The 16,192-nt window shown below is 39.5% G+C and overlaps 1 protein-coding gene across 4 annotated transcripts in view; it reads right to left on the bottom strand.

The window, feature by feature from the left end:
- Window positions 1-16,192, bottom strand: part of ARHGEF28 (Rho guanine nucleotide exchange factor 28) — a 322,957-nt gene that overhangs the window by 259,064 nt on the left and 47,701 nt on the right. For all 4 annotated transcript variants that reach the window (XM_081520859.1, XM_081520861.1, XM_081520862.1 and 1 more), the window contains one exon: window positions 5,898-5,941. In XM_081520859.1, the coding sequence (XP_081376985.1) occupies window positions 5,898-5,930 (33 nt within the window). In that variant the 5' untranslated portion in view covers window positions 5,931-5,941. The remainder of the gene's footprint in view (window positions 1-5,897; window positions 5,942-16,192) is intronic.

The following is a 16,192-nucleotide window of genomic DNA, read 5'->3' as shown; positions in this document are numbered from 1 at the left end:
GTACGTCAAAGCTATATATTGTCACACTGCTTATTTAACTCTTATGCAGAGTACATCATGTGAAATGCCGGGCTGGATGAAGCACAAGCTGGAATCAAGATTGCCAGGAGAAATATCAATAACCTCAGATATGCAGATAATACCACTCTAATGGCAGAAAGCGAAGAGGAATTAAAGAGCCTCTTGATGAAGGTGAAAGAAGAGAGTAAAAAACCTGGCTTAAAACTCAACAGTCAAAAAACTAAGATCATGGCATCTGGTCCCAACACTTCATGGCAAATAGATGGGGAAACAATGGAAACAGTGACAGCTTTATTTTTCTAGGCTCCAAAATCACTGCAGATGGTGACTGCAGCCATGAAATTAAAAGATGCTTGCTTCTTGGAAGAAAAGCTATGACCAACCTAGACAGCATATTAAAAAGCAGAGACATTACTTTCCCAAGAAAAGTACATCTAGTCAAAGCTATGCTTTTCCAGTAGTCATGTATGGATGTGAGAGCTGGACCAAAAAGAAGGCTGAGCACCAAAGAACTGATGCTTTTGAACTGTGGTGTTGGAAAAGACTCTTGAGAGTCCCTTGGACTGCAAGGAGATCCAACCAGTCCATCCTAAAGGAAATCAGTCCTGAATATTTATTGGAAGGACTGATGCTGAAGCTCCAATACTTTGGTCACCTGATGCAAAGAGTCAACTCATTGGAAAAGACCCTGATGCTGGGAAAGACTGAAGGCAGGAGGAAAAGGGGACGACAGAGGATGAGATGGTTGAATGGCATCACTGACTCAATGGACGTGATTTTGAGCCAACTCCAGGAGATGGTGAAGGACCTGGAAGCATGGTGTGCTGCAGTCCATGGGGTCTCAAAGAGTTGGACACAACTGAGGGACTGAACGACAACAGCAAATCATCTCAATATTACATAATTTCTAATTTTGTTTGGGTTCTCTCTTAATCACACTTAAGAGTTATCTTGTTTTTCCAAAAGAACTAGTCATGACAACTAGATAGAATCACTGGAAATACACTGGAAAGAATCAAAATTCTGAGATTCAGTGTATCGGTCACATGAGAAAATACATCATGTAAATAAACGTCAAAAGAACCTTCAATAAAATTCAACACAAATTTATAGATAAAATTCTGGAAAAAAATACACCAAAATGTCAACATCATTATGCATAACAGGATTAAAAATGGTGTTGATTTTTGCATGTATCTTTAAATAAATATATATAACATAATAAATATGAATAAAATATCATGGGCTTATAACCAGATTGCAGTAAACTAGGAGAAAACAGAAGTGAATATTTATGAAACATCTGAAGACAGAAGGTCACAGAGGAAGCCTGCCCCAAGATACAAAAACAAATAATAGCCTAGCTTGTGTCTGCTTTGCCTGTGTTACTCATCTGATGAAATTTGATTTAAAACTTGTTTTCATCATAATACTTCCCCACTGACTGCTTACTGCATGAGGTCAAATGGGCAGATTGGTTTAGGTCAGTCCATAAAGATACTGACATAAAACATCAAGTGAAAAAGCACATTTCAGTTATGCTAAGTATAGTGTATTTCATCTGAGATACCAGTTATAATATGCATTTTATATTCCACTAGGAGAAAAAACTGCCAAGTTTTTGTGAGATTTTATACTTATTAAAAGAGCTCATCGAAATTTATAGACTTTACCACATTATCATGTTGCTCTTTCCATGTCTTTCTATATACACAGTGACTTTGACTTTTTAATGCCAAATCACAGTGAAATCATTTTGAAAGCAATTAATTCATACAGAACCAGAAAGGCACATATGTAATTTAAAATGACAACAGTGTGAACCATTGTGACCAAGGTCACACATGCATAGGTATTGACAGCTCCATCATGACACCTGCCAGGATAAACACTCAAGTGAGATTATCTCAATTTCAGAGATGTAAAATGAGAAAATTACACGTTTAAACTGATAAATAATAACGTTTTAAACCATCAGTCCCCAACCGTTTTGGCACTAGGGAATGGTTTCATGAAAGACAATTTTTCCATGGACTGGGGGGTGCAGAATGGTTTCGGGATGATTCAAGTGCCTCAACCCCACCTCAGATCATCAGACATTAGATTCTCATAAGAAGCACACAACCTACATCTCTCACACATGCAGTTTACAGTAGGGTTCGCACCCCTATAAGAATCTAATATCGCCAATGATGTGGCGATTGGTGGGGCTCAGGAGATAATGCAAGTGATGGGGAGCAGCTGTAAAGACAGATGGAGCTTTGCTTGCTCACTCGCCACTCACCTCCTGCTGTGCGGCCCAGTTTCTAACAGGCCCAGGGGCTGGGGATCCCTGTTTTAAATTATCTATAGAAGATGAGATTATGAGTAACTTATTTTCTTAACACTTTTTGTATATTTTGGTTTTTTCTAATTAGTTTATATTATTTGATAATTAAAAAAATTTTTTTTGCTCTCCTTTGGTCTGTTTAAGTGTCTTCTCTCCTTAAGCAATGTGTATTGACTCTTCCCAAATCTGGTCTTAATCTGGTAGTCGAGGTTCAAAATAGTTATACCAAAATGTTGATCAACTACAAGGTTTTGAAAGCTAGAAGCATAATCCTCCCAGACTTCAGACAATCATACAAAGCTACAGTAAACAAAGCAGTAGGTACTGGCACACACCAAAAAAGACATATGGATCAATGCAACAGAACCGAGAAATAAACTTATACACCCACAGTCACCCTGCGACAAAGGGGGCAAGAACACACAATAAGGAAAAGACAGTCTCCTCAGCTAGTGGTGTCGGGAATGCAGCTATCCAGGGCAGCCGCATATAAATCGGTGAAGACAGAACAATCCCTCACACTATACACAAAAATAAACTCAAAATGGCTGAAAGACTTAAATACAAGATGTGACACTCCTAGCGGAGAACACAGGCGAAGCACTCTCTGACATAAATCACAGCAGTGTTCTCTTAGCTCAGTCTCCCAAGACAATAGGAATAAAAGCAAAAATAAACAAATGAGACCTCATCAAACTTAAAAATTTTTTCACAGCAAAAGAAACCATAAACAAAACAAAAAGCCTACTGAGTGGGAGAAAATATTTGCAAATGATGCAACTGACAAGGGCTTAATTTTCAAAATATACAAACAGCTCATACAACTCAATAACAAAAAACAAAAGCCCAGTGAAAAATGGGCAGAAGACCAAAATGGACATTTCTTTGAAGACAACATACAGATGGCCAATAGGCACATGAAAAGATGCTCAACATCATTAATTATTAGAGAAATACAAATCAAAACTACAGTGAGGTACCACCTCACAGTGGTCAGAATGGCCATCATCAAAAAGTCTACAAACAACAAATGCTGGGGTGGGGGGTGGGGCGGGGGGGCAGGTATGGAGAAAAGGGACCCTCCTACACTGCTGGTGAGAATGTAAACTGATGCAGACCCTAGGTAAAACACTATAGAGGTTCCTTAAAAAATAAAAAATAGACTTCCCGTATTATCCATCAATCCCACTCCTTGGCATTTATCCAGAGGAAACTCTAATTCAAGCAAATACAATGCACCCTTATGTTCATAGCAGCACTATTTACTATAGCTAAGACATGGAAGTGCCCTAAACGTCCACTGACAGATAAATGGATAAAGACGATGTGGGGGGTGTGTGTGTGTGTGTGTGTATGTATGTATATATATATATACATATATATATGTATATATATACATATATATGTGTATATATATATGAAATGGAATATTACTTAGCCATAAAAAAGAATGAAATAATGCCATTTGCAGCAACATGAATGGATCTAGAAATTATTGTACAGAAAGAAAACAAAAAATGCCATATGATATCACTTTTATATAGAATCTAAAATATGACACAAATGAACTTATTTATGAAACAGAAACAGGGTCACAGACATAGAAAACAAACTTACATCTACCAAAGGGAAAAGGGTGTGGAAGAGGGATAAATTAGGAGTTTGGGATGGTAAAGCAGCTGCCTGGACAGAGAAGCCTGGTGGGCTACAGTCCATGGGGTCACAAAGAGTTGGACACGACTGAACGACTTCACTTTTCTTTTCTTTTGGGATTAGCAGATTATTGTTGTTGCTTAGTCACTTAGTCACTAAGTCGAGTCCAACTCTTTCGCGACCCCATGGACTGCAGCCCACCAGGTTCCTTTGCCGTGGGATTTCCCAGGCAAGCATACTGGAGTGGGTTGCCATTTCCTTCTCCAGGGGATCTTCCCAACTCAGGGACTGAAACCATGACTCCTGCATTAGCAGGTGAATTCTTTACCACTGAGCCACCTGGGATACAAACTACTCTACATAAAATAGATAAATAACAAGGTCCCGCTGTACAGCACAGGGAACTATATTCAATATCCTATAATAAACCATAAAGGAAAAGAATATAAAAAAGAAAAAAACTATATATATAGTTATATGTGTGTGTGTGTGTGTATATAACTGAATCACTGCTATACAGCAGAAACTAATCCAACACTGTAAATCAAACATACTTCAATTTTTTAAAAAACTACAAGGTTTTATATAATGATTAGATTTTAGATCTGTTTGGTTTGAGGTAGGGGAGCAGAGTGCAAAGAATAAAGTTAAGGAGGATTAAGTTACCAAAAAAAAAAAAAGTTCGGACCAAATTGGGACTAAATTGGTCTAAATTTAGCCTTGAACCAATCTCTTTTTTTAATCTTAATTATGGCTAGGCCAAGTCTAACTTATCTATAATTCATTTTATGACCTCCAAATCACAACCTAGAGAAAACACTCTAGACCACTGGGTAACCCAGAAGGCAGCTTTTTCAGTATTCAGTTATTTTATCATTTTGTTTTTCTCCAGAGAATAGAGCTTAATATGTAAGGGGGAGGGGAGGATACAGCAAGGGAGGAGGAGGAAGGGAGAGAGGGAGGGCCACCTGGGTAGGGATGTGTGGTAAGGGGAAACGAATGACTGTATTTTAATTGATCTAAGATTCTATTTAAATTTGTTCCAGTTCCTTGATATTTTGTCTATTGGGGATATATCTAAATTGAGATCATACCCTTATTCTAGATTTAACATTCTTGGTGTATTTCATGAGTGGATGATTCAAAGGCTACCCGAAATCCCAGTTCCAATGCATACACCCATGCCCACCCGCCACCAACATAGGTTCCAAGAAAAGAGGTTATGCCTAAAGTAACGAAGGGAGAGGAAATCATCTCCCATTTTCTATGTGGAGAGACAACTGGTTCACTTCTGTTACACGTAGTAACTGCCTTCAGGAACAGAAACCTCCGTCAGCCCAGAAGGCACATCTGATCAGGAGCCTCACTGGCTGCTCTGCCCACACAGGGCCCACCACCACCTGTTCTCTGTATGTCCCAGCACTTTTGCCTTTGAATTCCTATTTCATGATTTTACCTCGACTATCATGTTACCAGCTATCATTGAACCCTCCTCCTCCAAAGATACACACAGAAAACATTCTTGGTTATTATCAGCATATCATATAAGAATGTGTTCAAAAATCATCCACAGAGATAAACTGAGTATTTCTGAGTCCAGAAGTTAGTACAGTTAAGCACTGGTGATATAGTGGTGAGCAGAGCTGCCTTTCAGAAGTTATACGGTTAAAAGTTACTCAGGAAAATACCATTAAAACCTAGACTTTGGAACCACAAGTCAACCAGTTTTAAAAGTCTCCATGCAAAAAACTTGAACTAGACAGTAATGCTGTGTGCGGTTTTTTAAAAGTCCCAACTCAATAGCAAGCAAAACACGTCTTCCCACTTCGGTCACGTGGGTTTCAAGTCCAAGAATGAGCCCCTTAGGCCTGCAGCCCGGTGCTTAGGCACTTACATACAGAGGTACTTCGCTGCAGTTCAGCTCCATGGTTTCCGCATCTGCAATGAAAATAACAAACAGGAGAGTTATTGCAGGAGTCCCTGTGTGACCAACCAGTAGAGCTGTATCCTGCCTTTCAGTTAACCTCATGGAGGGAAGAGATGCCCACTAGACAGGAAAGCTACAGAGACAAAACTAAGAACAAAGGAGTAAGATGCTCCATATAAAATAACTTTCCCCCCTTTCTTCTTCACATGAATATCTACAATAAGCAAAACCTATCACTCCCAACATTAACCCACTGACTGCTCCCAATCAGAAATTATCAATATATTTCAGAAAGCCAAGAAAGGCCAACACAAGCATGTTGCAAGTTTTGCCTTGGTTAATCACTTAGGCTACTCTGAGGTCAGAACCCACTCTTGGCTGGATGGGGCAGGAGCCTATGTGACAGAACAGATCTAGGACCTGTTACTCAGGACCCGAAAGCTTTATCTGGAGGGAGGCAGCCCGCTGCCAGGCTAACCAGCCTTTCCACTAGCTGTACACACCCCATCTGCACCCAGAAACCATCTAGCAGCTTAGATAAAAGGAGCCTCATTTAAAAGAGGTTCACTGAACACCTCCAATGGGCTCAGCATTGCACAAAGATGACCAGGAAGTGATCCACCCCTCAAAGAGCTCACAGCTGAACAACAGACACCTAAAGATGAGAAGAAAGTGAAGAGTGGGCTGCATGTGAACTCTGAGGAGGATCGACAAGGAGACTCATGGCCCCCATCACCTTTCCTCTCTCCCCCCACCCACCTGCGTCCTCTGGGACACAGTTCTGCTCACCAGGCCAAGCCTGGTCCTGGTCCCCAGGCCACCACCAGCTGCAGTCCTTTGGGGATGTCTCTTAAGAAGGCAGACACGAAGCCCTGAATTGTGACTTTTGAGTACAGTAATCCCTAGAGGACACACTTGACACAGGGGACAAGTACAAAGAATTCTATTTTATTTTTTTATAAAATCATTTAGCTCACATTTTACTAATAGTTCATAAACATGCTGGCACTGGCCACCCTCCTGGGTCACAAGTTACCTTCCATGACTTATCTGGAGAGAAGACCGAGGGCACCACAAGGCCGAGGGGTTGACAGGCGGGCCCTCCCTAGGTCCTCATTTTCAACACTTTGTGCCCTGTGGCAGTTCATGTGGACACACTTAAATGGGCTTACAGGTTATCATGAACAATTTTTGATGAAACTAATCTCATAAATTGGATGAATGGTTTAAGGAGTCTAGGAAAGAAAGTTCAAATTAAAAATACTACTAACCACAAAAATGACAAGACTGAGACTCCCCATCCCAAAAGGAATTGCTCATCAGCTACACTATGAAATAAAAAGAATGACCAACCTGAGAGCATTGACAAGTACATGGCCCCAAGATTCAAAATGATCAAGAAGGCATTCAAAATATGAATGTAGGGCCTCGCAGGTGGTACGGTGGATGGGAATCCGCCTGACAATGCAGGGGTTGAGCCCTGGGCCAGGAAGATTCCGCATGCTGAGCAGCAACTAAGACCCTGCACCACAACTGCTGAGCCTGTGCTCCAGGGCCCACGAGCCACAACTACTGAAGCCTGTGTGACTAAAGCCTGTGCTCCACAAGAGAAACCACCATAATGAGAAGCTCGCACAACGCAACTCGAGAAAGCCCATACTCAGCAACAAAGACCCAGTGCAACCAAAAATAAATAAATAAAATTTAAAACATGTAGGGCTTCCCTGGGAGGCTCAGCTGGTAATACGCCTGCAATGTGGGAGACCTGGGTTCAGTCCCTGGGTTGGGAAGATCCCCTGGAGAAGGGAAAGGCTACCCACTCCAGTATTCTGGTCTACAGAATTCCATGGACTATAGTCCATGGGGTCGCAAAGACTCGGACACGACTGAGCGACTTTCACTTTGAATGTATATCCACAGCACATGCACCATGACTTTCACACTAAATGTATGCGTATACGTATGCTGTGTCTCAAAATACTACTCATTTTTCACCTGTTAACAGTCATGTCATACACAATTCCAATCTTTTATAAAACTTTACTGAACTTGATAATAAAATCAGAAGATTCTTTGAAGACTTCTACTTAATAGTAAAAGAAATGAATGCATTCTATGGTAAACACAGTGCTAAGAAAAAATGGCTGAAACACAGAGTGAAAAACACAAAGTATAAAAAACTAAAGCACATTCCTTTAGGAGCAGAACTTTTAAAACTGAGTATTTTAAGAAGTCTATTAGGACAAATTCAGCTGTGTGGAAGACTTGCCATAGAGTTAGAGGAAAGTACAGATGGCATTAGATTTTGTCTGATAAAATACATTTTAAAAGTCACTTTGGGTGAGAATATGAAGATTTTCTGAAGAGTGAATTACTGCTTTAATAAATAATGTTCAAAATACAACCCTGATAGGGCAACTTCTCAGACAGGAAGTTTAAAAAGCACAAATGCAAAATCCATTCACTGTGTCATTCATGGGTGAGATATCGTTAACAAAGAACTTGAAGCCAAAAGCACACAGTTTCACAGGATGTCAGTATGGTTAATTTTATAGAAATAAGACCTTTAAACATGGTCAAATCTTTACAATCGCTGCAACAAGACGGGAAATGACCATAAAAATCTTTACCACATTAAAGGGTGTTGGTTATATCGTAGCAAAGTACTTTAAAAAGTTGCCAAACATGTACTACCTAATCTTCTAACAAAAATAGAAGTGTTCTAAATTTTTGCTGGGCTTTACAAGATTAAAACTGGCTGTTTATAGCAGATTTTTCTTAAAATATTTTTCAAATAAATATCCTATCCCTTCTAGAAAGGGGTGATATTTAATAAGTGAAAAAGAAAAGGCATCTCAAAAGAAACAGGTTATAGACAGTATACACCATTGTAAAAACATTCTGAAAAAGTATTTGTATGTTTTCATTTTGTGATTTTGATGCAAAAAATTATTTAAAGTTTGCCACCTACAAAAGCCCTCATACACACATGCTTTAAATTTTCGGGAAAGGCTTTCTAATATACTTTTTAAACCTTGCCAAATGTTTCATGGGTTTTTTTCTTTTTAATGCAACAACTTCTGATCAATTTGCAGGAAGAATGATGAACATCAGGAAAAATGGGCATTTACTAGCTACATTTGAACAAACTCTTGTATAATTGTTGGATGGGATTAAAATATAAATCCTCTTATTTATAAGTACACCCAGCACTCACTTCTTCAATTAGAATCTTTTTTACCATAGTATGGTATCTTTTCCAGCTATAACACTTCAAAACCAATTTCAAAATAAACAGTATTTGGAACCAGGCATTCAAGCCAAAGTACTACACAGCATTAAAATTACTAAGCATAGATTTTCAAAACAGTGACACATTTTCATTATATTACCCTGCCATGTATTACATGTCAATGATTTTAGTGAGAACAAAAGGGGCTACTAAAAAATTTTTTTTTACTACAATGTTTAACCCTTACAGCTTTTTAGATTTGAGGTATGTTTTAGAATATACACTGTTACACTGTTATATTCTAGTACACTAGAATATACACTGTTACAGTAGTTATTGTCGTTCAGTCATTAAATCACGTCTGACTCTTTGCAACCCATGGACTGCAGCATGCCAGGCTCCCCCCTCCTTCACTATCTCCAGGAGTGTGCTCAAACTCATGTCCATGCTACAGTAGCATGTTTTATTAATAAGTACATTAAGTAAGGGATACATGCTAACATTTCATACTTAAGGGTACAGGACAACATTTTGAAGCTCTGTTTCATACAGTAAGTAAGCCTTCCCCACAATGGTTAGGCTGCTTTTCCCAAGTTTTCCTCCAGGTTCAGTAGATTAAGGCATGACCTGTGGAATGTAGGCCGCTCACCAGAGCCTCTAGACTTGCGTGTTTATCCAGCGAAAAGGCCCACGTGAGCTGAAGTACAGTACAGAATCCAACCCGGCACAGCTCTGTGAAGGATCCAGGGTCTCCACCCCTTTCAGTCAGTATAAGGCCCACTTCAAACGCCTGCCTCAACTTTGGATTGTAATTATCTCAGACGAAAGGCAAAACATCAAGGGCTAAACAACATATTTATATTTCACCTGATATTTAACAACTCGTATTTTATTATTTCTGTTTATCTTTTGCCTGTTTTCAGTGAAGACATTTAAGAACCATTCTGAGCAGCAGTTTTCTTGTTTTTCAGAGAAACTATGTTTCACTGCTTGAAAAAATAAACTAAAACCAAAACCCCCACAGTTCTCAACCTCAGTTCTGACACTTATAAAAGCTCTCTCAGGATCACCTGCTTAAGCTATAAAGAACAAAGTTCGAAGCAAATATATCCTCAAATAAAACTTCAAACCAAATCAGATATTAAAAACTATATCCTCACTTTTCTGAAATTAATTCCTCCGTTATAGCTAAAAGCAGTAAGTTCTGTGTTCACTAGCAGAGCTGCAAGAGCTGCATGGTGAAATGTGGCCACACCTCCTTTTACATCAAGTTTAATGATAAAAAATTTGTATGTGCTAAACAAGTCACAGTTGCCTAAGTTCTTCACATGCTGTAGCTTTTCACCATGTAAGTGAAGTGTCATGTACTGCGCTTCATTTTCTAATGCTTGAGTTCTCCACCTGCAAGTTCAAAAACTGAGACAAGTACTTTTATATCGTACTGCATTTTTTTTTTAATATTTCTTGGGAAACTGAAGAGCCAATACAGTTCCAGTCTTGCTGGCAGACACCATGGAATTATCTGGGGTCTCAGTAGAGAGCCGCAACTTTTAATTTTACCCCCAAAAGAGGAAACAATCTTGTGAAAAGATCAAGATACAAAAAATTCAATATTTTAGATATGTTTTGAAAGATATGTACTATTCCAATATCTTTGATTGCTAGTTAACTCTAAAGAAAAATATTAGACTATTTTCAACAGGTGAAAATAATATTTTAATTTTTTAAAATAACATTTAACTAATACAGAAAAAGAATCAATTCTTTGAAATTCTGGGTTTCTCAAGTTTTGCTTCTAAATGAAATACTCTAAGACTGATTCAATATAAAACCATGACTGATTTTGTCTTCAACATGCTAAAAATCGGTGTGTATGCCTCTCATACAACCTGTTAACAGATAACGGTCAAATATTTATCAATACTATAAACAACTACATTTAGAAGGATAACGGTATGTGAAGTACTGCATTAAGTATTTTACCAACATCATCTCAGAGAATCCTCATGGCTGCTGTTCAATCGCTAAGTCATGTCCGACTATAACCCCATGGACTGCAGTACTCCAGGCTTCCCTGTACTTTGCTAACTCCTGGAGTTTGCTCAAACTCAGGTCCACTGATTCAGTAGCATTGAGAAAATGTTACTTAGTTACCTAAACCTTCATTTACAAGTCCCTCCAGTTACAATGTTAACTGCAAAGTAAGTTACCTAAACAAAAATATTTAAAGGAATAGACCACTTACAGAATCACAAGCAACAACCTCCTGTGTTCATTCTTCCCCCAACCCAATGCCAGCATCTACCCTCTAGCAATTTTATCCTGTACACCAAAGTTTTTTATACAGTTTCTTGCTTTGGCCTGGTGTGGTTACCAGATATTTTAGCTAAAAAACAAATAAACTCAAAATAATGCTGGAAATCTTTTTTTTAAGCATGAAATAAGGTTAAATAAAATTGAGAAGAGAGTTTGAGTACTGGAGAACTTCAAGTCACATACAAAACTATTAATGAGAATGTGACAGAGATCCATTAACAAGTAAAAAGAAATAATCATAATAAGATAACAGCTTAAAGACAGTAATTTCAACATTAAAGGAATACGAGTACCTTCTTTCCACCTAGGAGAAAACAGAAGACAATCTTGGGTATTTCTAATAAAAACGATCCTCATAATAATGCTTTGAAAATCAAATAAGACAACACCAATGTCCCACTGTATAAGTTGTGCCAAAAAGAGTCACAACCTCCTTCAATTAATCTCTCACACACACATGATTCACCTTACGTTCATTCTAAGAGTCAACAGAGCTGAAAACTAAATGTGCATTAGGTCACCCTGAGCGAGGCTAGGCTGGTATTTAAGCAGCCACCCCAGAACTTTAAGTTCTAGCCATGATGCTCTGCAGCCTTTCAGCCAAAGGAATAAAATAAAAATTTTATAAATATTTTCAGAATTTTAATTTCACTTTCAAAAACTGGAGCCCCGAGCAAATCTTTTCTCCACTACTGTTCCCGCTGAATTGTGGTCCCCATTTTAAGGAGCTTCACTTTAAAGGGCCTTCCTGATACCTGCCCTCTTCAGCTAGGAGGGCCTCCGGCACCCCTGTCTCCACTTCACAAGGGCAAAGAAAACCTCAGCAAAGTTGTGCCACTTGGTTGAGAATGAAGCCAAGAGGCTAGTTGTGGCCGAGGCATGTGGATCCAGCCTGTCTGACCCCAGAGCCCATGCTCTCCTTGGCCTCAGCACAGTCCTTTCGTCACATTACTACAATCTGAAAGACAAATTCATTTGGCAAAAAGCTGTAAGAACCTCATAGCGAGGAGTACAGGCTCAGAAACAGACTGTGTTTGAACACCAGTTCTACCCTATTCTGTGCGACTCTGGGCCTGTTATTTACCTCCCTGGGCCATGTGTCAAGTAGAAACAGTAACAGTACCTACCTGTTAAGATCATTGGGATGCTTAAGAAAAGAGAAAACCCTTAACGGGAACGCAATAAATCCTAGCTGTAACTTTGATTTATTATCATCACATATTACAATGCATGCATGCTCACTCATGTCCCACTCTTTGCGACCCCAGGCACTATAGCCCTCTGTCCATGGGATTCCCCAGGCAAGAACAGTGGAGTGGGTTGCCATTTCCTTCTCCAGGGGATCTTCCCGACTCAGGGATCAAAGTGGTGTCTCTCCCATCTCCTGCATAGGCAAGGGGATTCTTTTCCACTAGTGCCACCTGGGAAGCCCAATCATTGCATATGAAGCATACACAAAGGGTTTTTTAAGCATTTGAATCTTTATTCCAAATAAAATCATTCAGAACCTCTACATATTAGACTGATCAAAATGATTTGGCAGTAATTGGGGTGAAAAGGGTAAGAACGAGGCCTATTCAGCTCAGCTTCATCCTGGCAGCCCCGAAGAATTCCCAGGTATCAGGAATTCTGAAGAGCACTGTACCACATCACTATAACACTGCCAACCTCCACAGAATTTTTCGTTAATTTATTTATTTGGCTGCATTGGGTCTTGGTTACAGGATGTGTGATCATAGGTTATGGCATGTGGGATCTCCCATCGTTGTGGCGTGTGGGCTCAGCAGTTGTGGCGCGCAGGCTCTAGGGTACATGGGCCTAGTTGCTCTGTGCCATGTGGGATCTTAGTTCCCCAACCAGGAATGAACCCAAGTCCCCCTACACTGCAAGGCAGATTCTTTACCACTGGACCACCAGGGAAGCCCTAACTCCACAGAGTTTTATTTGATTTTATAGAACCAAATATTCCCCCTCCACTTTGAAACTTCAAAGAGCAGAAAGCAATTATTATTGGGGTAATTCTACTGTTACCTCAGTTTGAAATCTGCAGCATTGGAGATGGAAATGTTGATTCACCGCTCCTTCAATGAGCCTTGGAGTGTAGAATTTTAATTGTCTTTCACAATATTTCACAACTGTTATACTAACAGGAGGAGAACAGAACAGTTAAACGGGAGGTAAGTCCAAGTAAAAACCTTCCATGCCAACACAATGGATGGGCAGGAAAAAAGCATTTTAGAAATATACCTACTGCTAAATACACAGCAGTGTCTACAGACCTGCTTCAGACTGGAGTTATCTACCTGATTTATGCAGGTCTAAGCAGCTTTATGTGAAAGAGTAGAATTACTTGGTGAACTCAGTGTGGGGAAATGTCTGAAGATTAGAAAGCAGGCAACACAATAACCATTCAAAAGGATCTCATTAATTCCAGCGACTGGGGGTGGGGAGGAAGAAGGGGAGCCAGTCAGTCTGAAATGGGACAGCTTAAACTAGAGGACGTTTGTAAAGTACAAAGAGGAGCAGGAGCTAGCTGCTAGCAAAATGTTCCACCAAACCAGTCACACTTGCTTGTATTTCACAGGATGTATCTGCACACAGAGTGATTAAGCCCTTAAAAAGCTTTTTTATACATCAATGGAACATTCCCTTTACCAGCTCACTTATGCTATTAATCTGTTTAGTGTATCCTTCATAGTCAATGCAAAGCTCAATCACTCAAGCATCATGGGCAAGTTCCATCCTATCAGGGCATCAATGTCCTTATTAGCAACACAGCTCTAAAGCTCCTCTTTCATGTCAAAGTCAATTCACCGCACAACACTATGCAGGCTGTCATGGGAGGGAAAATAAAATATATAAAATATATATACAATACTGTCTCTAGCATGGATGAGCTTACAACCTGGCCAAGATAAGATCTATAACCATGAAAAGCTAAAGGGTAAAGGAGTAATACCCCTGAGCTGGCAGAACACGATAGTATAGGACGAGCATGAAGTGATAAAGGAGTTACATACACAGAACAGAGAAAGGAGGATTCAGCATGAAAACAGACCTGGATACATGATATTTTTACGAAACACTGAGGAGTTAGAGAGGTTAGAGTAACAGGTCTGGAAACCAGAGGGAGTAAAGGTCACTGGCCTCTTATGTCAACACACAATTCATCCCTAAAACAACACATACTAAATCTGCAACAAGGACTTCCCTGGTGGTCCAGTGGTTAAGAATATGCCTGCTAGTGCAAGGGACATGGGTTCAATTCCTGGCCCAGGAAGATTCAACGTGCTGCAGGGCAACTGAGCCATGCCCTAGAGCCCGGCTCTGCAACAATAGAAGCCACGGTAATGAGCAGCCCGCACACTGCAAATAGAGAGGAGCCCCACTCGCCACAACTAGAGAAAAGCCCGCGCAGCAACCAAGACCCAGCGCAGCCAAAAATTTAAACAAATAAATAAAAACCTGCAACAAAAGTGAACAACAGACTTCCAGGGGCAAGACTCCTTTGCCAGAGACCTAACAACATTCCTAATTTCATGTTTGCTTCGAGTCAGAATGTAAACAAAATATACTCCAGTTTTTCCTATAGTGAGCTTTTTACTTTTCCATCTTAATGGGATGCATGATCAAGTTTAACACAACTAACTGATGCTGACAATTCTCTGCTTGGGCACAGATAATGAACATATCCAATTCATCAACCCTTGCTTCACCACTAGCATCTCATTCCTATTTTCTTATTTTGCACTCATCTTTATAAAACAAGGAAATGGAGCAAGAAAAATAAGTCACATGTAAAGAGTCATGCTACTAAAACTGAACTGGCAGGTGTGAAATGCCCACAAGTTCACTCGTTTGCTGATGCCTTAAAGCTCAAATTCAATACAAGAAAGACTGTTTTCTTGGCAGAGCTGTTCAGCCTAAGAAGTTTAAAGCAGCAATCTGGCAATGTATCCCAGAGTAGTCAAGAAAAATATTGCTGAGAAAGAGGCATTTGAGTTAGGTCCTCAACAGAATAAAGCCTGGCTAATATAGCTTTCTTTTATTTTGTAAATTACAGAGTTTCTCCACTTTTTACTTCAACAAAAGAAGAGTCACTCTCCCCAGAGTCTTCTGCAGGATTACTGCAAATTAAGTGGATTCATCTGACTTATAGTTCATTGATGAACTTCATAGAGTCTGTGAACACCAAAACTTTAGGTATGAAATTTTGTGTGATGTGCATTTTTCTGACAAGAGTTTACAGCTTTCAGATTCTCAAAGGACTACTGGACATTAAAGACTAAGACCTTTCTTTTTTTTATCATGCTAGACATCAAAATTTAAAAATTTTCCTCTGTGAAAGCCCAAGTGAGGGAGATCAAAAGGCATGCTACAGACTGGGAGAAAATATCCCACAAAGGACTAGTATCCAGAATATATTAAAAACGCTCAAACAATCCAGTTAGAAAATGGATGAGACATGGACATTTCACTGAAGAGGATATTTGCATGGCAAATAAGGTCATGGGAAGATGGTCAACATCATTAACCACTTTAGAAATGCAAATTAAAACCACCATGGATATTAACTGGATTTACTGTGGTGATCAATGCACAATACAATCAGTCTTCTATATCCGCAGATGTGGAACCTGAAGAATCAAAGGGCTGACTGCACTACACCATTTCATGCAAGGGACTTGAACATCCACAGATCTGAGTATCCACC

The sequence above is a fragment of the Giraffa tippelskirchi genome, chromosome 8 (genome assembly GCF_054371585.1).
Source record: "Giraffa tippelskirchi isolate mGirTip1 chromosome 8, T2T-mGirTip1v1.2.pri, whole genome shotgun sequence".
Taxonomy (NCBI): domain Eukaryota; kingdom Metazoa; phylum Chordata; class Mammalia; order Artiodactyla; family Giraffidae; genus Giraffa; species Giraffa tippelskirchi.
The sequence above is the reverse complement of the archived record's forward strand: the minus strand, read 5'-3'. Positions and strand labels throughout refer to the sequence as shown.